Source organism: Cupressus sempervirens, chromosome 9, assembly GCF_028749045.1.
Source record: "Cupressus sempervirens isolate cs-2001-9-10 chromosome 9, ASM2874904v1, whole genome shotgun sequence".
In the NCBI taxonomy this organism is placed as follows: domain Eukaryota; kingdom Viridiplantae; phylum Streptophyta; class Pinopsida; order Cupressales; family Cupressaceae; genus Cupressus; species Cupressus sempervirens.
This window is the reverse complement of record NC_143126.1, coordinates 364250478-364274164: the sequence shown is the minus strand read 5'-3', so window position 1 is coordinate 364274164 and position 23687 is coordinate 364250478. Positions and strand designations below refer to the sequence as shown.

At 35.8% G+C, this 23687-nt stretch overlaps 1 protein-coding gene across 5 annotated transcripts in view; it reads right to left on the bottom strand.

Moving 5' to 3' along the window:
- Positions 1 to 23687, bottom strand: part of OWL1 (DNAJ heat shock N-terminal domain-containing protein) — a 267015-nt gene that overhangs the window by 207870 nt on the left and 35458 nt on the right. For all 5 annotated transcript variants that reach the window (XR_016356106.1, XM_089800118.1, XM_089800116.1 and 2 more), the window contains exons 3-5: positions 19380 to 19577; positions 19091 to 19205; positions 10711 to 10797 (exon numbers count right to left, since the gene is read on the bottom strand). Coding sequence is in view for 4 of the 5 variants with exons in the window: in XM_089800118.1 (XP_089656244.1) it covers positions 10711 to 10797; positions 19091 to 19205; positions 19380 to 19577 (400 nt within the window). In the remaining variant the exon portion in view is untranslated. The remainder of the gene's footprint in view (positions 1 to 10710; positions 10798 to 19090; positions 19206 to 19379; positions 19578 to 23687) is intronic.

The window sequence follows — 23687 nt, the reverse complement described above, 5'->3', positions numbered from 1 at the left end:
ATCAAGTATGGCTCAAGAAGAGAAGATTGCATAACCTACAATAGAACATCAGAGATGGCATTTTCTATCTGAATATTCATCTTGTAATTGCAGCACACATCACATCAAATATCATGGGCAGCTAGCAGGGCATGTGCATATTCAATTATGACAGCCATATACAATTATAATGAAATTCAAACTGGTTAGTATCTATTGCAGTCATGGCCTTGTCAGATTCATTTTATTCCATTGTGGCATTGGAATTACAGTTCTATGTGTGTGTGTATTATTCCCATCTCCATTACATAATTCATTGTCATTGCATTGCTCATTACATACTTGTTGCAATGTAATACATTGACTGCATATAACACCCGCAGTTGCATAATAATTCATTAGTTCATTTTATCCATCTTAGCATTGTTGGGTGGATATTTTGCAACCGACAGTTTTGGGTAAAAATTCAGTCGCAAAATAAGATGACCAGCCACAGCGTGTGAGACAGAGTCTCTCCTACCTCAAAGGGAAGGCTCCCCTTTCTCACCGTTCCTTGGATCAACTCAAGGTAAGCAAGAAATTGAGAGATTTATAAATAGGGCGTTACTATTATCCTTTCTTCTTAACTTTCAAGAAAGGATCCACTTATTCGTCAGGCGAATAATGGGCAAGGTGAATCTCTAATTATACTTCTATCACGAGCTGGAAACAGTGATACCAATAAATTTTAACTCAAAGGCTAGCCAAAATGTACCAGTTTGGCTCTAAGTCCTGTTGTACTTTTATATGGTAAAATCTTTACAATTAGGGCACAAAGACTCCTAAAAGTAAGAACAATCTAACTATTTTGCGAATTAAGATTAATATACAAGCTACAAACAAAGCTTATAGCTATTGATTTTCACAATTGTTCCTGGTCAAAGCTCGGGCTTCAATTGTTTCTTAACTCTTTTCTATCAATTCACAAGATACAATATCAATAACAAAAAATAGTATGAATCAAAGATAACTTGAATGAATTATAAACAAAGCTTACAATTCATACAAGTGACAATTTCACTTAATCGAAGTTAAGTCTCAAATGCTCCTCTGTATTCACTTTCTCTCAAAATAATGCTCACACAAACAAAGTTCTGTGGCACAATTTCTCCAGAGCTCTCTTGCATAAAGATAATGATGATTTTACAATGAGGGGGGCACTCCTTTATATAGGCAAAGAAGTTGAAAAAAAGGGGGAGGAAAAAGTGGGAGCAACTCAACCAACTTTGACCAAGTCTAACTACAGAAACTAAAAAGTCGCATTACATCTTTTGCATACATGCAATTCGCATTACATGCAATTACACTTTTTTATGTAATGCATTCTAAACAACTATAAAATAGAAACTATACAACAATCTTAAAGATTGCTTCTTAATGCCTTGAATTTCACAATGACGTCACGCACTATGGGAAGATCAGCAATCTCCATAGTCTTTGATATGGCTTCAATTCTCACTGCATTTTCATATGCTGATTGCACAACTTTGGAATTTGTTGTTGTATTATCTAACAAGTGTTTTGTCAAGGATTTGTACAAAACAAACTTGTTCATTGTGTGTGAACAAAAATCTTCAGAATCTACATCAGCATTGATCCTGATTGTATATTCTGAATTCACTCTCTCTGTTGCCAAAAGATTACCAAGATTATCAGTAACACGGCATCCCAATTGCTCCAAATCACAAATAAGGCTTGTTTCAACTGTTTGACAATCTTCAAGAACCACTTGCAATTTTGTGATCAACTTTCTTAAAGTCTCCTCCTTGTAACCAATGAGTCCTTGAAATCTGAAGAACATTTCACATGACGGAAGAACGTCACATGAGACCATAGCATTTAGATCAAATTTTATCATTTCATCCCAATCCTCAAGGATTTCCTTGAGGTTATCTGCTTCTTGAGTCAAAGAAGAAATTAAGCTTACTTCCATTTTGTTCATCTCTTTGACACGTTTTAGAACTGCAAGTGTTTCTGTGATAGCTCGAACTCCTTCAACAATGATTTCCTGTATCCAAGACTTAGTAGCTTCAATCAACCTTCTCTCTTTAGATGTTTGTGATGTAACAATAACATTTTGAGAAGATTTCTTTTGGATGACCTCATTTAAACGAGCTATTTCCTGTTTCAACTGATTCTTCTTTCTCCAAAGCTCATGATTGCTTTTTGATACATTTGTCAATGCATCTTGAGCATCTTGTAAACAACTCAAACGAGATTGCTTTCCAACTTCAACCTTAGTAAACTTGTAGTCAGAATGAGTAAGCCCTTCAAAAGGTTTATCTACTAAGGGCTCGGCAACTTCAACATATTTGGTTCTGTCAGAATCAACCAAAATTTTGGAAACAATCTTATCTTTCAAAGATTTCGATTTAGTCTTCTTCACAAGAAGATTGTCAAGAGGAACAACCACCTTCCTTCTCTTTGTTGTTATTCTACTCAACCATGTAGGTAGGCTGAAACTTTCATCTGTAGAAGCAAGCACAGTGGAGACCATTGGTATTGATCCAGATTGTATATCTATAGTGACTGAACAGGATTAAGTTTGTACTGGTATAGGCATAGGAATATGTTGTGAAGATTCTGTCATGAAAAGTTCAAATCCTATCAAAGATGTATCAAGTTGGGAAACTTGACCACTGGTAAGAGTTGGAAAATCTTCAAACACATTTGCTAAGTGTTCATATTGATGATGTGCAGGAACACGAGGAGCAGCAGATGAAATCGGAAGAGCCATGGTGTTAACTTCCAAGACTAGAATGGAGTGAGTGAAAATAGTAGAGAATGAATCTACATCATCATCAACCTTATGCAAAAAGGGCTCTTCATGTGGAGAAGACGTGCATGCTCATGCAGGCTTTGGAGGAGATGTGATCCTAATTTCTCCTTCTTCATCTGAATCTTCTCTCTCGGATTTTGTTTCCAATTCTTCTTCTGATTCTGTGACTAATTCTTGAATTGGTTCAGGAACTTCAGATGATTTAGTTCATTTTCCACCCTTTAATTTGAATTTGAGAGTATTCTTGACATTTGAAGATGAAGCACCATCTTTCTCTATAATTTCCAATTGCGACTTCCTGCTAGGAGGACCAAAGCTTCCACAATCTAGACCCATTTTAGGATTTACTCTTTTTAGGCCTTTACTTTTCAACCACTTGTTAGTGTTTACTAAGATGGATTGAAACCTATCCATAATAGAAGTACCTTCTTTTTGTTGCCATTGAATAGGAAAAAGGCACATTTTATCAAAACCGGCTTGATGGAATTCTGGATCAAGGATGTCGCCATCATCTTTAACTTGGAAATCTGGAGGAATTTTCAACATATTAAGATCGATTATTTGTTGCAAGGTTAACCTACAATAATCCATCTTCATAATATCAAGCTCTGTTCTCATGTCAATCCAAATATCTTCAATGTGATGAACATGAGTATAGGCCCTCTTTATCTGAGAGTTCATCTCTTGATAATCAAAATCAAATCTAGCCTTGAATTTCTTCAATGTAATCAATTGCTACTCTGCTTCCATATTCTTCGCTTTAGGCACAGAAACAATTGAATAATTGCCAATAGATAAAGGCCTAGCTGAGGTGATGCCAAATCCGGGCCTATGTGACGCATGCTGATCACTCTGCACGTCCATGAGTTGTCTGGCTAACTCCATTAGAATGATTCGATCTATAGCATACCTAGGTAAGGTATACGGCTCTCCTTTGAAATACCCAACTCTCAAGTATGTGAAAGTGGGAAATTGAAAAAAATGCAGCCGTACTGGTTTACCTTTTCCCATGCTGCATCAAATACTCTTTTGATACACAAGTGTTTGTCGAACAGACACCTGTAATGTCCAAAGAAGGCATCTTGGACTCTTCTGTAATGGTATTTACTGTTAGCCAAAGTGATTTGGTCATAATATTCCCAAACAGGTACTTGAAGACGATCACCTTTGGTGGAAAGACCCGAAAAAGATCCCATAGCAGCAGCAATGCAAACTAGATATGAATTCATGTAAAAAGGTACTGATGTTCCTACATTGCATATCTATTGACAGATCGCGGTACTGATAAGCTCTCCCCAAAAGATGTGTTCTTTGTTCTCTATAATTTGAAACATAAATTTGTACATCCATGGCTCAAAATCGGAAGAATCCTTAAGACCACAAATTTTGCTAAGAAGGATGATGAAATCCTTGTATTCTTGTTTAAAATTTGACCGATGAAGAGTCTTTGGCCACCTGGAAAAATTGCTTCTTTTGTTGTCTAACCAGTAAAGGTTGACATACTTCTGATAGTTGCTTTTTTGTTCATTCCAGCAAGCTAATGACGATTCTTTGGTCAAATCAGCACATTCTGATTTTTGAGGAACTTTGAAGATTTGTTCAATCACTTCAGGATCAAGGCTAATGATAACCTTGCCGTTAGCGTCTTTAATATTCCTTATCTTTGGAGTGAAGCACCGAGCACATCCGTAGACAAAATCAAGTTCTATGGCCGCCATGGGAAATATAGAAACCAAATGGATGTTGCTTCTTTTAATATGTTTCATCTCATGTGTAGCTGGACCTTCAATCCTTTGTAGAAAATCAGTTACATCTATGTGACCAATCTTGGTGTCTAGCACGTTATCAAAAATAGACGTAACTGAAGAAGGAACTGCATGTGCCAATTCTTTGTCATATTGATATTTCATCTTGCCCTTGGATTTGGAAGACGAGGACATTTCTTGTGCTCGTACTGCAACACAAAAATCCCAAAATGCAAATACATCATCAAAAGGAATCTCCATGCTAGTAAATTCCAGAGCAGCAGTGAAGATTCGAAAAGGAGTGACTTTTGAAGAGAAAGTATATGCATATGCAATGGAATGAAAAGTGAAATGGAATGAATGGAATGTGGAATGAAATGATATAAAAATGTGAATATGAAAAATGAAATAAAATGGAATGGAGTGAAAATGTGTGAAGGTGAAATGCATGGGAATGCGTGCAAAGTGAAAGTTGCTGATTTCAAAAGTGACTTAAAGTTTTCAAGGCTTTATTGAATGAAACATGCGTATATGTAAATGCAATAAGTAACGGAAAGTGGAAAGTGAAATAAGATTTAAGTGTGAATGAAAGGTACACTTTACGTGTAGATGCGAATGTGAATGAAGGGTAACATGTAAAATATGTTATGAGGTGGAAACATGTATGGAAACATGTACTTATTCATGTAAATGCGAATGCGTATATGAAGATGGAAATGAAACAATGGAGGTGAGATAATGAATTATATAGTCACTTTTGGAGGAAGAAAGAAGTCAAAGTACACGGAAAGCAAAAATGACATCCTTTTGTCTTTTCAAAATATGACTTTTGATCAAAATCGGACCTTTTGGATGCAATTACACGTAAGGCATTTCGTGTAAGTGTGTTGTGCGAATGGAAGTGAAAAATGAAATGGATGAAAATGGAAACGAAAAATGGGATTACATGTGTGTGGATGGCGAATGAAGTGAAAAACATGTAATCGCATTTCTCAGATGGAATGTGAGATATAATGACATGGAAACGGAATGTGAAAAATGATAATGCTTTCACATGTAATGAAGGAAAAACAAGTTTTTGGGAAAAAACTTGCAACTTCTCCAAATGGAGAAAAACCGACAAACAAGCACACAAAACCAAAACAAAAGAAAAAACATACCTTTGAAAACAACTCAAAACATGCCAAGATGCAATGCACTCCAAAGATGAAATTCGAATTTGGAACTTGGTGAAGGACCAAAAACATCAAAATGAAGGAGAAATTCATATTTAAAGGAAAAATACACATTCTAAGGCAAAGATTTTTACAAATGGCATACATTCGACGATTTCATGCATAAAATCAGCAAGGATAAGCATGAATTAAAATGCAAAAAAGAAGAGGTCCACTTACATGAAAAATATGTGCCAAAAATGAAGGAAAATATGCTCTTTGTTTAAAATCTTCTTAAAAAATGGTGAGAACTTTTCAAATCTTCAAGATTCAAATGATGAAGGGCAGCAAACAAGGAGATTATTGTGCAAGATGCCAAAACGTGCCCTAGATTATCTCTTTTTTCCAACGTTTTGAAGATTTCATGCCTTGAGACATTTTTTCAAAAACAAGCAAAAAACGTGATCTTCCAAGTAAAACAATTTGATGTTTTAACACCAGAATGATGATCTTCAAGCAATGTAATCAGCAAATAGGGCCAAAAAAATTTGATTCCATACAAAAACGTGATCAAACTTGGAAGATTTATGGATTTTTATGCAAACTCGTGCCCTAGGTTGGAAGTTTTAAACACATTTTTGGGTACAATAAACTGATTTTTGATGAGGGCAAAATGATCACCACTCCAAAACATTTTGAATGCAAGTGATTTCATCCAAATCCATGGAGAAAATCAAGAGTTATGATCAAAATCAGAGCTTTTGGAGCAAAAACATGTTTTCTTCACACAATAGGACATTTGTATGTTCATTACATATTTTAAAACATGTTGGAAGGCAAAATCGGACCTTTTAGAGTCAATTGCATGTTTTAAAATGTCTTTAGACATAATCTCACTTTTTGAAGCTCATTGCATATTTTAAAATATGTAAGACTCCAAAAATCAGACATTTTGGAGTCACTTACATATTTTATAAACATCTCTCACCTTTTTGATGCACAAGCATAAAAACTCAACTTTTCATGTCATTGCATCAAAAAGGTAAGGTCCACTTTTACAAGCTTTTGATGTAATGGCATGAAAAAGTCCTCAAAGTGAGTTTTTATGTGCAATAACATGAAAAGTTTCCACTTTTTATAGTTTTTTACATGCATATGCACATAAAAAGTCCACTTCAAGGCTATTTTGTTATGTATTTCACTTATTTTTATAAAAATGTCAACAATTTGGGTCAAAATAAACATTTATGCATCATATTAATCAATATAATTCATAAACATTAAGTTAAAGTGACATTTATATAAGTATTTGATTTAAAAATAAAAAATTTAAAAAGTAACTATATAGTTCTATAGTCACTTTAAGTGAAAAATTAAAAAGTAACTCAACTTTAAAAAATAACATAAAGTGCACTATAGTCACTTTAAGTTATAAATTTAAATGAAAAATAACTTCAAAACATAACAAAAAGTGAGTAAATGTTATATTTTTGAAAAGGTGAATGTCAAAATGAAAATATAACATTGTTTTTTTAATTCGTGCTGTTGCACCTAAAATGTCCACTTTTGAGGCACTAAAATGACCATATCTCTTGACTGACAACTCCGATCAACCCCTAGGTTAGACTGAATCGAAGGGGAAAATGAAAGGCATGACATGAGCAAATCCAGAGGACCAAAAACAAGCAAACGAAAACTCAAAAGCAAAGAACGGATTGTGAAAGCTTCAAAAATCAAGCAAAGGCTCGACAGAAAGCAAAACAAAAATGACTTGATGAAGGCTTTCAGTAAAACACTTTGATATTCAAATTGAAATGGATCAATCGATCAACATTAAGCAATTGAATATCAAATTCAAGCTTGGAGAAATGCAAAACTAGCTTCAAAAAGTTTCGTGTTGTTACTTGCAGGACAACAAGCATTTGGAATTACCAGTCATATATACTCTCATTGTTCTACATTCATTAAATCAATAGATTTAGCCATAATATTGCATCAGTTCACATAATGTCCAACAAACATAAAAAGGGGACATTATATATATATATATGATTGTATCATTATGTATAAAAAAAATTATTTGAGGTAAGGGATTCTCTATAAATTAGAATTGTTTCTAGTTGAAAGAGAGAGTAAATATCTCAAATTAAGGCAAACTCTTAAGAGATTATACTATGGGCACTACATGATTGGACAATCCTTAATTGGACAATCCGGCAATGACAGTATCATTCTATGACATCTACAAATAATACATCTAGGCAACCTAGACCTTCCCAACTATGCAACTCAACCTTAAACATGCTTTTAATGCAAAAACATTTCTTAAAGGTAGAAGATGTTACCCTATGTCATAAACAACTGCTCTAGTGCGATTATAACATGGCTTGAGGTTTTCCCTTGGTGGCCAACAAAGGTTGTCTTCTGCAAGCAATGAGTTGAGATGGAAAATCACATTCTTTCCCAAAACGAAATATCATCGTTACTCCCCCTCAAAGGTGGAGACTAAGGAGCATCAGCTTCCAATGCCCCATTTACTATCAGAATCAGTAGAAATATTATTGCATCCATAGGAACTAATGCAACAAACACTCTATTTTCTTCAGAGACCCAGACAAACAGTGCCTATCCCTTTATCTACAAGAGGTTATCACCATTCAATACAAATTCTTGTAGGAAGACTTTAGCGATCCTAAAGCCTAAAGGTCAATCACATGTTTCTTTTAAACATCTAAGAAATCACCAACTATAAATGGCCTTTCGATACCATTACTTTACACATGACATGAGTAGATTTGTGACACAATGCTTCTACCGCCTTATTCATCCTCATCACCATGGTTCCACTTCTTTCCAAAAGTATTCTTCAACTCGACGTTGTAGGTCTGCTCATCATTGCCCACCCTCCAAACCATAGGGAAAGGCACGTGTTATGAGATTTTTCGTGAATATGGAGTTACTTCAGGCCTTGATTTTAGGTGTGATTCTAGGAGTACGTTGCCCCAATTTGACCCTTTGTAACTTAAGCACTACTTAGTGAGCACTATAAAATATTATATTGGCGCCTTCAAGATGTTCAACAATAACATCAATGATTTCTCCATTTCTAGCCAAAACTGTGATACTCAATGAGAACTTATCTCTCTAGTACTCCTCATCTTATACTCCTTGGGGTTCTTATTCCCCTACTTGCTTATTTTTGTTGGTTTCTTAACCATCTATATTGGTGGTCCATTCTTCTTTTGTATTTTGATTTTGGTACTTCACCTTTGTGCTCCTACTCTTAGAACTTTCATCATAAATTGGTGTACTATCGAGTTCCACTGATCTATTTTGGTCAATGTCAACATCAATATTTTCTTTTTCTTTTTTTCATAAGGTATGTTCAAAACTCCAAGAGTTGAATTTATTATAAAAGGCTAGGGGGGTCTAAGGCATTTACTCTATTTTAATAAAATTGAGTTTTCCCTATTAATTTATATTTACATATTGTTCCATTTTGTGTTGGACTAATAGATGCAAATTTAATGCTCATCCAATTTTTACAGTAGGAACTATCTTCAAGTTCCTTTGTATCCTTCGCATCTCCATTAGTTAAGAGATGGTACTTGTTTTCTGTGGTTAATTATAGAGGAGATAATATATAAGAAAAGAGAAAATTTCTTTGATAACAAGGATGCCCAGCCTTCTATATAATCTTGTAGTGAAATGGTCATTGGTAGGATGTAGAGGTCATTTTTTTAATTTTCTAAATTATTGTTGGCGAGCTGTGGGAGTTTCTTATCTTCAATTTGATGAGTGCTTACTATTATGCTGAACTCTTTATCATATGGATATATACCTTAAAATATGAGAACCTGGAAAGAAAAGTGGACATTCAGAGAAATAACAATAGTTTTGACAACCTTCATTAAGGCCATTGCCATCAATCATAAAGCTCATTAAGTTAATTAAAAAAGCCATTGTTTTCCTGACATGGGAGTCCAATCACAAGGGAAACATCCTTAAAGGTAGTTATGGCATATTCTCTAGAGCATTGCAGATTGTTGAAGAAAGATAATGCCACTAAGAACCATTGCAATATAGCTGCAATACTGTGGTCACTGACTGTTGTAATCGACATTGGTTAAATACTGATTGTGTTGGAATACTTCTAGAAAATCTTTGGCTTTCTATAACCCATGAATAATGTTGATGACAACAATGTCTGCAATGGGATAACCTCAGCATCTTTCCTATGGTGTTATGGCACTGATATAGTTTATATGTCTAACTTGATAGCTACGGCTTTCTTGTATGCAGTGTATGGGGATCACCCTTGATGTCTCTATGATATTGTTTGAGAAGGTGTCAAAGAAACCGCATCCAATACAATTGTATGATTTTTTGCAATCTTTCAATTTCAAGGGGGTGCAGCTAGCCAAATTCTTTTTGGATAGTTTAGTGAGGGGAGAAATAAAAGCCTACTAGAATACTTGAAAGAAAGATTGTGTATTGGGAGTCCATAAATAATTTGGCATCTCAAAACAACAATTATTTGAACAAGTCTAGCAGCTCTTTTATTCTAAGAAATTTAAAATATGATCTTTGTTCCATCAGGTTAGAAATGACATTTCAATGAAATACATTTACAGCCTAGTACCCAGAAAGAAATTAAAGATGTACAGCTGATTCTTACAGTTCTTAAAAAAAGAATGACAGAAAAAAAAAGCAGGAAAAAATAAATGATAAGAAATAAAAAGCAGGAAATGTAATGAATATTACTGCTCCTATGCAACTAGTATGCCAAAAATGTGTCTCAAAATTGCAGTCTATATGCCCCTCACAGGATTTATTTAAAATATGACAGAAAACTTAAGTTATTTACTAAGCATATCTGTTAATAAAATCTACGCAACCTTCAAAATCCATACATTTATAAACAGTTAGAGCATGAAAATAAAAACTCAGTTAGCAGCAAATATCATATAAAAACTAAATCCCTGGTGTAGTGTATACAGTAGAACACTCAAACCTTCAGTTCGCCTGTGGCTGAGTTCCTTTCTTCTTTTCTTTGCCATCCAACAGCTATATTTGGATCTGCTCCTAATATAAGATGTATCTGTAACCAAAAGGAATTGTGACTATATATGATAGGTTCCATGGCATCATTGCAATCCTAAGAAAACGGATACAAGAAAAGCAATCTTTTGTGTATGGACAAATACGATAGGAAAGAACTAATCAAAAAAATGATTGCAAAGATAATAAAATTTTCTAACTCCTATTGAATTCGATATAACACTGACTAAGGTTAAGCTCTCAATATCATCTCCAATAACTCACAGTGGAGCGCATAAATATAAAAGTTATGTATCTTTAACTCAAATATCTTCAACTTACATGCTATGCTTTCTGGTATTTCATTTTTATGTAGAACCTCCAACTAGAGTTTCTAAGACCTTATAGTTTGACATGAACAGGAGATTCCAAACATTTCTCATCTCTGTTTTAAATTTCTCCAAGGTAAGGCTACTGGAAAACAATTTTATGATAACATTTCAAACCAATCTATTTTTGCCATATAAGTTGAACACATGCAAACTACTAGATGTTAAAGCCCATACATCTGTTAATATCTAAGATTCACAAGACTTTATGGTATACATATCTCAAAGACAATACATAGGATCAAATGAGATTGTAGAAATTATAAACTTATAAACTAAGTTACTGGTTCGAGTTCAGGTTCAAAGAACCGGTTTTCTGGTACGGCAAAATTCTGTAAAGGGGTTTGGGTTCGTTTGGGTTTGTTCGTACAAAAATATGATTTAAACAACAAAAACACCATAAACTTTAGTAATTGTAATCACAGCATCATGAATTGTAATCATATTATCGTGTATTTCAAGTTCACTATCAAAGATTCAAAACATTAAAATTAAATCATAACCCATTTTCTTTTTGTCAAGACAAAGTTACCTACATGCACACCACAAATGAGAATTAGAATCCAACATAAGCATTTCATTCCACCTTTTACGGTTAAGGATATCAAAACTTTATTAAATTTGGCGGAAAACATCACTTTATTGATGTTTGTAGGGCCTAGTTCATCGAACTTCAAACAAAATTTGCCTGGGTACAATCTGTTTAAGCCTGGTTGCCCAGGTTCCATTTTCCAGCCTGCCAGTTCAACCAAGGGGCCCTAGAATTCGAACCCAGCCTGGACAAGCAGGCAAACTGCACCATTGCCAGGTTCTAGGTCATACCCAAGCTGGTCGGGTAGGGCCTAGGGGCGAAGCAAAGAAACTAAGGTTACAAACAGATAATAAATTATGTATTTACATAGAAATGAATAATCAAATCGTGATATAACCACAAGGGGTATGGCAAAAAAAACAGTGCACAAGATGGTAGTCAGGTTCAACAAAATCTATGGTTTTAAAAAAGGAATTGCAGGAAGTGTAAGGAGGTTTTTCCATTAGAGGGAGAACTAGATTGGCTATCCTAGGTGGACAAAGTGTCTATGATTGTTCAGACAAATATTACCTTTGGAGACGCACTCATATCTTCTTTTCAAAATGTGTTCGGGTAGGATTCCATCCCCATGTAATAGAGGTTTAGATCCATTTGGATAGCAACCATTGTATCAAGAGGTAATTGTGCAGTTGGAGAAGAATCAACTTTGTCTATCTCTTTGTGGTTTGTTTTGGTGGATATGGCTTCAAAGATAGGCTTGGAAAAATTGGAGGTGGAACAAATGACTCTTTCTTTTATGATTTAGCAATCATAAATCTTGCAATGATTACTGACTACCAATGTAAGATATGAAATCTTGTATTCCAGTGGTTTTGAATCCCATAACAAAGTCCTTTCTCCAAAAACACTTCTTTGTTCTATTCTTCTCCCTGATAGAGGAATGTGTTAAGAGTGTTGAAAGATCCTTCTATTGAGTTTCAAGAATTTAGAATTGAATTGCAGCCTCAATTCCACTTTTATAATGCCTTTTTCCTTTCATCTTTTACAAGTTTAGATTTGACTTTAAAAATTGCCCCTAGAGTTTTGGGGTAAGGATGTTTGGGGATGATTGACCATAGCTTAAGACAGTTTAAGTGGGTGGACAGTTAATTATTATTGGTCTCACTCACTGTTTTTGTCCACGTTAAGCTGAATCGTGACTTGGATTTTCCACTTGTTGAAGATAGTTCTTTCTTCAATATCATAGTCAAGTGCCTAATGATTCTAATTTCCTTATAGTAGTGGATTGATCAGGAAAGTGTGCAGATGTAGGCTTTCATATAGCATTTCGTGAGACTCCATAGAGGATGTTAAGGCCTCAAAAGTTGTACAAGTGGTCATTTATTCAACATGTGAGGGCAAATTGGTTGGTATGATGGTCAAGGGCACTTACAAGAACATCTTTTGGACCCCATGTGTTCAAGCATTGAACAATGCCTTGAAAGACATAGGGAAAATAGAAAGGATGAAACAATTGGTGGAAAAAGCTAAACATCCAGATGTTCATTTGCAACAGCTTGCTCTTTTTAGGGCATTTTCAAAGGAGTTCCTCGAACTTATTGAGACAAGATATGCCTCTTACTCATGTTGTTAAAGAGGATGCTTAAGGTACATGAGCCTCTACGATTGCTAATGGTGAAATCAAAGTGGGCTAGATTGCCTAAGTCCATCTATTTGAAGGAAACTTCATCAGACAAAAGATAATGACAATTGGTGATCCACTATGAGGTTAGAATCTAGACACTGAGGGTTATATTATTAAATACTTAATTGTATTAAATGTTAAATATTGAATTTTCTAATTTTAATATTTTAACTTTACTGTCCAATATTTCAAATTTAGAAATTTCTAACGTGTCATACAAGGATCCTTCCTCGTGATGTCAAGGAAGGGCCTAGCTCAATACCCCTTTGTATAGAGCCAACGCTTAATGTGCCCTTTAACATCCAAATGATAGACAATCTATCTCTTGTCAAGAGATAATTAACTTATACATTCATTCTTTTATACTTTTTGTTTGCATTCTTTGAATATGTTTTCTCTTTCATCTCACTTGTTTTAGGTGTCACTAGATATGTTGATTCAAACTCTCCTAGTCTTCAAAAGATATATGAAACATTTGACACCATTCTTCAAAAGATGAAAGAAAATAATTTTGGCTAAGGATCCTACTTTGGAAATTTATGAGCAACATATTAATTATGACACAAAGGTGAAACACAATGAACTTCTTGCTTCATATAACAACATTTTCTCTTAATCCTAAATAGTATGCACAAAGGGAGATGGAAGGTTGCCTCCATGTGATGATGAAAAGGTGAATGAATGGCTCAAGAAGGCCCTTCAAAGATATATTCAAATGATGAGTCTTTGATACTTCACACACAGTGAGTTGTCTTCCCGAATCTTCATGGTCCAACATTCACTAGACCAAAGGTGAGCTTGGATAAAGCTATATTAGCTTTAAAAGACCCTATTAGATGGTGGACATCATACGAGAAGGATGCACCACAGCTGAATATTTCTACTATTTGCCTCCTTTCACAAGTTGCCAATTTATCTCTACGGAGAGGAATTGGCCCATAAAGGGCTTTATCCCCTCCATCGAGATGAATAGGCTTATCTCTAAATAAGCATAGAAGCTAATGGTTGTGCAATGTCCTCTTTGAATTCAAGATCGTCAGAATCTAGAGAATTGGCACACTCTAACTTTACGGTGTGATATCGATCCTTAAGACATCACCCAAGTTGATAAGGTGCCAGAGGGACTAGTTGGAGTTCTATGAGGCGAACCCTTGGAGCGTTAATGACTCAAAGGATTCTAACTTTGATGCAACATTGAGAGATATAGATAAGGAGCAGCAATGTACTTTCTTTTTTGGACTTGCATATCGTAAATGATAGTGAACCTTGTAGCCATTGGGTAGTTGTTGTAACTTGTATGCTATTTTTTATATCACAAAGATATTGATAGTGAATTCTAATAAAAACAAATTAAATTGAGGCTTTTGGTTTACTAATTAGTATTTTATTTGACTTTCACTAATTTGATCCCTCAAGTTAACCAAAATGTTATATATTATGACTCTTAACTGAATATATGAATGCTTTATGAATGTTATCTTATAGGAAATTGTGCCAAGCAAGTAGAAAATGGCATTTCAAAAGCTACAAGTTTCCCGTCGATGCTAGGGGTTATTTGCACTCTCATGGTGTTCTTGAAGATTGCAACGATAGCAAGGTTTTGTTTCACAAGCCAAATTGTCTCTTTGACACTAGATTGGGGCCTGGTCAAGTGTATCATGGCGTTAATCTCTGCAAAACCAATGTGGATTGTGAAACTCTGAGCAGTTGACACGAAGGATACAGAGGCCAGTTTTTGGTGGGTTTGAGATGGGATGATCATCTCGCACGGTGTTGGAGAAGATTGAACACAATGGCAATGGAATCAACTCAAAACACAGAAGAAGAGTTTTCAGAAGTTTTTTTTGGGGGTGGGGTTGAAGCGAACATAAGGTGGGATGAGGTGAGCTTCTCCATATGAATCCCCCCCATTAGATCACCAAAAGGGACAAGTTCCCAATATCTTGTCCACTATTGGCTTCTCCATTCTATTGTTTGTTAACGATGTGATTCTTTTGGCTTCATCTCTAGAGGGGCTCCAAGGACTTTGTGATGGGATGGCCTCCTTTTGTGATTGGCAACAGATTTTTGAGAACCTGTGCAAGACTCGAGTGATACTCTTCAGCTACCTGAAGATCTTGCATCTTTGTTTCCACCTTTTGGGCATGGAGGTTGAGATCACATCCTCCAACACTTATTTGGGGGTTAAATCCTTCGGACCTTGTTTCAATTTGAGACCTACCATGCAGCCATGGGTTAATAAGGGACTCAACTTCCTAGCTATGCTTGAGAGACAGTGCTTCAAATATCACTTCTAGGATATCATGACCAAAATGTCCCTCTTGGACACTTTGGTCAGACCAACTATCCTCTACAACTCTATTGTGTGGGGGCCTTCTCTCCTGGATTCTGACTAGGCTTCAATTGAGAGAGTTTAGAACCTCCTTTGATGCATTACCAAATGTGACAGTCTGCCCCTCAGAGTATAATCTTGGTCAAGTTTGAGGCTCATCCTTCCAAACTTAGGACCATCTTCAATTTGGTTTGGTTCCTCCACTAGTGTCGGAGCTTCGCAGACTCTACTAAGGGTCACTACAAGTACTCTTACCTAGCTTATTGCTCTTCCAAGGTGATGGTGGGCTTCGATCCCATGGCAGAGCCCACTATTGATTTGGCTACGCTTCTACTCTTCTTGGTTTGTTTATGGATCACCTCCCCTATTTCAATTCTCTCTAGATGCCCCAACTCACCTCCTTCCCCCTCATCAGGAACTGGATGAGCACGTCAAGCTCGATATCTACAGATAGTATATTATCACAACATGGAGTAACCCTCTAAGGGGGCTCCATCCAAGGATAGCTTTCTATGTTGAGCACTACCTAGATATCCAGGACAGGATTATCGTGCGCCCTTGGTACCACACTCGTCGCTGGACTCATTCCCTCCGCATCTTTTTAGGATCTTTTAGAGTGGGTTCCCATCAACTAAGATTGAAACTAAGGACAAGATTTGTCGACTTTGTCCGCTTGGCGAGGCGGAAACCAAGACCAATTTTGTTTTTTGTTCCCCTACTTACTATGAGTTCAAGGGAGGTTCTACTAGTTCAAATAGTGCAGGTTCATCTCCTCATTCTTCAAGTACACTAATCAGCGTTGTCTTGCACTTTATCTCATTGAGGCCATGCGGTTTCATGATTGCACTTTGCATCTTTTGTTCCCGCTGAGACAGACTTCAGACCAGCTCATCACCTCCTTCTTCCCTCCTATATCTCCTACCCAAGGGACAAAGTAGTTGCTCAGCATCCCCTCAAGACACACTAAGTCTATGAAGCTTCGCAAAGGACTTATTCAACAACATCACCATACCCCCAGTGATTCACTAAGGCAATCCAACGTGCACCCTCACCCTAGACTGCATCCTTCAATGCTAGGCTACTTCTTGCGACATTGGGTGTATTTAGTCTCTTGTCTTTTTCTTTCTTGTTTTACTTTTCTTTTTTGCTCGTCCTCTCCGAGACAACATTTGGTGCTCCCATTGTTGGTTGTTGCCTTGTACGTTTTTAGTCCCTTAGACCCTTGTGGTCTCTTGTTGGACATTAATAAATTTATCTTTATCTTATCTTATCAATGTGTAGTTGAAGACTACAATTTTACCTATGACAAATGCATGTTTTGTGGTTTTGGAGGTCAAACTAGAAGAGGTCAAACATAATTTGGATGTCTTCTCAGAACTAGGTCCGATTGCTTGTTTCAGAGGGATAAGGCCTAGTTTGACTAATTTACACAAGTGGATCTGAAAACATTGGGAACCAACTCTTGAGGGTTGTATTCAAATTTACCCTAGGGCTTCTTCATTGTTGTTTTCGAGAATGTACAAGATGGAATAGGACCTTGTGTAAGTTTCAATGGTGTTGGGAGAACAAGTTTGCCTTGGTGTTAAAGCCATGGCATCAAGATTTCAACCTTACTAATTAAATTTTTAACAAAATTCTGTTGTGGATGAGAGCTCCTAGTTTGCCTCTATATCTTTGGGTTGATTCTTGCTTAGAAGTTGTAAGAGATGCTTTAGGGGAATTTCTGTTAAAAGTGGAGGGTTTTTCAAATCTGCTCCATTCCACCTTTGCTTGAATCTTGGTGGAAATGGATACTGCTAAAGGGCTTCCTACTGAGATTGCTTTAAAACGTCAAACGGCAACTAGGTGTGTACCTTTGGATTGTGAAGGGACCCCTTTCAAACTGGGTGAGTACCCATGGTTAGTAATAATTGTATGGTTGTTGCAGGTTGTGATGAGGCAGATATGCAAAGTACAAGGGTTGCTACTCTAGCAATAATGGAGAAAAAAACACCCAGCCAGTATTCGAGATTTAGAGGACGCTCATTTGGTTGAAGGGGGTTAGTCCCAGCAAGTGGTGGAAGCATAGATGATCAGGCACCAGAATCATTGGCTTGCTCTGCAAATTGGCAAAATGAAGCAGTTGCATTGGACAAGGGGTGGCACATTATTAAAAGAAAAAGGAACAGGAAGCAAAAACAGGACCCTTTGATATGACAGTTTGTTCTCGCACGAAGGAAAGCATTATTAATTAGTCTTTGGTTTATCAATGGACCATCTTAGTGTGTCTTTGTTATTAGGAAAATGGATTCCTATGCATCCATACTTGGTTTGGGCCAAGTCTAATCCCGATCTTTTTTAATAAAATCAAAACATATTACCCATAAAAAAAATGTTATCTTATGACTATTTTAAAATTCTCTCTATATTTTATGTTTTCCATTTTTTTCTATATAGTCATCCATTTGCCATTCCCTAGTCATCGCCAAAAATGGCTACAATACTAGGGGACTTGGAAACACATCCTCGGTCATATTCAATTTAAAGTTCATCTTGTAGAATTGTAAAGAGAAAATTTACGCTTCAAATATATAACACAAAAAAAAAACTTAAAATTAAAATATGTTAAAGACACAGTTAAAGAATATTGCAATAAAATTACTAACATAGCTTGCAACCTGAAAAACACAAGAATACAATGCTCTGTACTGGTATAGAGGCAGGTAAGTTTTAAAAACTTTGAAAACACAAAGGGCATAAAAACCATTTTAAGGAATGGTACAGCAAGTACCATATTGTGCCGTCTATTTGATTGGAGTTTTATTTGAAAAGTAAAGAGAATATTCATGACAAAATAACCTATAGGTTATCTCTGTTGTATAATTCAAATTTCAAGAATCAAACCCATAAAATTTCCAAATACATGAATAATATTTGGGTTGGTACATGGACTAGTCATCGAAGATTTTTTGAAATTTAAAATTCCCTTCCAAATGCCTAAATGTATTCTCAACTGAAATATTTACAATAAGGTTTTGGAAACAATAAATTTTTACAGGGGTAGAAACAAAAATTATTTTTTCACAAGAAACGCTGTAGAAATTCAACTTCAACATAATTTGACCAACAACAATCCAGAAAGCAATGCAAAAAGAACAGGAGGAATGTAGTAATGTATAAGCTAAATGTTACTGGTACCAACTGATGCTTTTGAATTGAATTATCCTACTGCTTGTGAAGCACAAGAGCAATATTAAGTTATTTCTAAATTAATATTAACTGCCTGAGGATTTTCAGGCTCTTATGTAAACATTGTTGAATGGCATGCAAGGACTTCAGAATTGCACAAGATAAATATCGAAGCAAGAACTACTGCCATGCTATCAAGTATATAATCAAATCCACCTCACAAAAAAATTAAGTTTCAACGGATAGTACATTTCCTGATGATGATTCTGATAGTTGTCGTGTCCATGTATTTTCTAAATTGACAGCACCATCTTTGAAAGATACTGATATACCCATAGTGCCTGTCGAATGAAGTGATAAATGTCTGGAAAAAAAAAACACAGTAAGATACTTGTCTACTAAAATGTCAATAAAAAAAATGTATAATATATCGAGCTATCCTATTCCCACACAAGCCATCTGTTTGTGCATTGAATTTTACACTAACAACACCAAAAACCAATGTGAACATTAAATTTATTGTAAATAATTCTCATGCCTAGAAGTATTGAAACCAAGAAGAGAGCGCAATCCTGCACTAGCAACAACTTCCATAGAAGATGCTGAAGATATTTGGTGTCTAAACATGGCTGTGGCAGCTCCACCTCCACTGTCACCAGATACTGCCATGTTTCCACCAAGTACAATAGTATCTTTCCTCGACACATGAGACTGTACTTCACTGGACATGACCATCCTACAAAAGCATGAAAATGCATTAAAAATATTTAGAAGAATAGCAACACTAAAATATTTTGGAAGCCTTAAATCATAACTGCTTTACAAACCAGCTTTACAAACCAGTTGCTTAAAAAAATTGATATATAAACAACAGAAACTGTTCACAGGAGAAGTGTATCGAATCATTCATGCAAATGATACGCATTGATCTTATTAAAGAAAATCTCATTTTTTCTTTCTAAGGCAAATCTTATGTTACAAAAATAAACATCAAGGGTTATAGAGTGCACGATTTCCCCTCTTACTTAAAGGACTAGAGGTCATCTCCATAAAAGAACACAATGCCTGCTCTCAGAAGATGCAACATAATATTAAGGAAATTGGATCAGAATTCATACCTTTCTTTACATATTTCTCCCTTTGTATACGCTCCAAGTTGAATCTCTTTATTGATTAAATCTACTGAAACTTTCTTGCAGGTTTGTATGTATATCTTGGTTACCAACTTGTAAGTATTCCTTTAAAATACTTTCAGTATAATCTGCAAGTGTAAGAGGGATTTCTACAGTTGTAATAGTATTCAACATAATAGGTAAGTTGATGTGGAAGATCACTGCAACTGTAATCGACCTGCTGTTATAATTCTACTTCCCAAATTGCAGTGATCTCATTATTATATATGGTAGAGAAGCATGTCCCATGTAGGGACATGTCTCTACGTGGCTTAAGCCCCATAGGGACATGTCGATTCTGGATATTTTGCAACCGACAGCATGTTCTAATTCAGTCAGAAAATAAGTAGACCAGCCACAACGTATGACACAAAGTCTCTCCTACCTTAAAGGGAAAGCTCCCCCTTCTCACCGTTCCTTGGATAAACTCAAGGTAAGCAAGAAGTTGAGAGATTTTGTAAAAAGTGTTACCAATATTATTTCCTCTTATCTTTCAGGATAGAATCCACTTACCCACGGAGCGACTAATGAGCAAGATTAAATCTCAAACTACACTTCTATCTAATAGCTGGAAATGGTGATATTGATAAACCAACACCAACTCAATGGCTGATTGAAAGCATACCGGTTTGGCTCTAAGTCATGTTTTAATCTATTCTATAAGAATAACCTCTACCATTGGGGTGCAAAGACTTCCAAAAGTACGGAATTGTATTTATTTTTTGTGAATTGAGACGGCAATACAAGGTACAGTCAAAGCTTCTAATCTATGAATCACCACAATCGCTCCTAGTCAAAGCTTCAGCTCCGATTGCTTCTTAACTCACTATACTCTATCATTAAACACACAATAACAACATGAATCAAAGATAATAGACACAAGTTACAATCAAAGCTTCTAATTTGTACTATCACAATTGCTCTCAATCAAAGCTTCAATTCCAATTGTTTCTTTGTATGCACATTTCTTTAAAATAGTAACACACAATCAAAGTTATGCTTGCGCAATTTTATCAAAGCTTTCTTACATACAATAAAAGATGATTTTGTTTGGTGGTTATTTTGCAACAGATAGTTTTGAGTAAAATCCAATCAAAAAATAGGATACCCAACCACAGTGTGTGAGACAATCTCTCCTACCTTGAAGAGAAGGCTGCCCCTTCTCACCGTTCCTTGGATCAACTCAAGGTAAACAAGAAGTTGAGAGATTTGAAAAGGTATTACCAATATTCTTTCCTCCTAGCTTTCAGAAAAGAATCTACTTACCCACGGAGCGAGTAATGGGCAAGATAAAACCTTGCACCACTTATATCTAGAGTTGTAAACAGTGATACCGATAAACCAACACTAACTCAAAGGTTAGCTGAAAGCGTACTAGTTTGGCTCTAGGTCCTGTTTTAATCTATTCTATAAGAAAAGCCTCTACCATTGGGGCGCAAAGACTTCCAAAAGTAGGGGAATTCTAACTATTTTTCGTGACTTTGAGATGGTAACACAAGCTTCTAGTCTATGTATTACCACAATCGCTCTGAGTCAAAGGTTCATCTCTCATTGCTTCTTAACTCACTATGCTCTATTATTGAAAACACAATAATAACACGAATTAAAGACAATAGACACAAATTACAGTCAAAGCTTTGAATCCAATTGCTTCTTTTACTCACTTTTCTCCCAAATTCGTACTACACAATCAAAGTTATGCTTGCACAAGTTCGGTAGAGCTTTCTTGCATATAACAGAAGATGATTTTTACAATGAGAGGGCACTCCTTTATATAGGCAAAGGAGTTGAGAAAAAGGAGGAAAAAGTGGGAGCAACTCAAACAACTTTGACCTAGTCAAACTAGGTGAGAAATTATTGGATTACATGTCATAAGGACATGTAAATCAAATTACATGTAATTACACAATTCCATGCAATACATCCTCTCCAATTTACAAACATGAAAACTAAAGAAGGAAGAAGACGGAAAAGAATTGAAACAATCCTAGGTATTGTTCTGAAGAGCCTTGTACTTTGCGATGATGTCACAGATGATCACAAGATCGGGAGTTCCTATATTTTGTGCCACTGTGTTCACCTTGATAATCATGGTGTTGTGTCTTTTGATAGCCTTTGAATCTATTTGATGAGTGTCCCATTGTCATTTGAAAGCTTGATGTGAGCAAACTTTTTCTCGTTCGAGATGTCGTGAATTCTCCTTTGTAGATCAGCACAAACTAGAGTCTCTAAAACCTTGAAAACCTTCTCGATGGTGTCCAAATGTAAACTCGAAACAACTTTCCATTAGCACCTTTAACCTTTTTTTTTTGAAGCAAAGTGCTTGGCGCTTTCTCACACAAACTTGGGTTCTAAGCCAGCCACTAGGAAAATGAAGATCAAATGAATTACTACTTCTTGAGAATCAAAGCATGTCTTCTTGATAGGATGTCACTGTTCTTTGAAAAAGTTTCTAACATTTCTTGAAAAGTGCGCCGCAACATGAAGACAAAAACATCTTCCAATGAGATTAGATCCATGAAAACCTTTGGATTTGAGTTACACTGACGAATCTATGAGGGATGGGTGTTTGAAGTATGGATTAGATACTTATGAAACACATATGATGGCTGGCAAATGAACCGGAAAGCATATGTATTTGGATGGAAAGGGCCAAAATTGGACTTGGAAGAATGGATTGCATGCGAGCAATGATGGATTTTTTTGTACATGCTTCGATGAATGAATGTTAGGCACATGGGATGAATGAATGTTAGGCACATGGGAATATGTGCAAATGATGACTTTTGACTTTTAAAGAGTGACCTTTAGTCAAAAACGGGTTCTCCAATGCAATTACATGTAAAGTGATTTACATGTAATCTGGACTTGATGTAATCATGTTCGAAGAATGAGATTACGTGTAACCGCATATGAAGGATGAGATTACATATAAATGCGGATGGAGAGTGAGCTTACATGTAAATGTGGATGGAGAGTGTGATGCCATGTGTTATGGCATGTAATAATGGACATGGAATGAAATGATACATTTGCATGAAAAGGTGAAAAGTGGAGTGAAGTGAAACGCACTTAAGTTTTTAGGAAAGAACTTGCGACATCTTCCAAAAGAAAAAAAATGAGAAAGCAAGCAAACAAGCACAAAACAAACACATGCCTTTGGTCTTAGACTCAAACATGTCAACAAGCAAATTGCTTTCAAGTGTAAATTCGAATTTGGAGTTTAGGGAAAATCCAAATATGTGAAAATGAGTGTTTTTATCATATTTAAAGGCAAAATGCACTTTTCATGGCATATCTATGAACAAGTGTGCAACATCAAGCTAAAATATGCAGAAAATAGGAAGATAAGCATGGATTAAGAAGCCAGTTTGAAAATGTCCACTTACATGAAGATTAATGAGCCAAATGTGGAGGATTAATAGGTTTGAAGACAAATTCTCCTCCAAATCCAAATTCTCAAACAGTTATTTGACTTCCTGCTAGATCTACTATGGGTATGGATCAAGGCCTATCAAAATAGTGGGCCCTTCCAATTATCTAAAAAAGGGGCCAATTATCTAAAAAAGAGGCCAATTATCGAAAAAGGGGCAATAGTAGGGGGTAGGGGTAGGGCCACTCATTTAGAACTGGCACCCCATCCATCACCCCCATCCCACTTCCCATTCACTTGC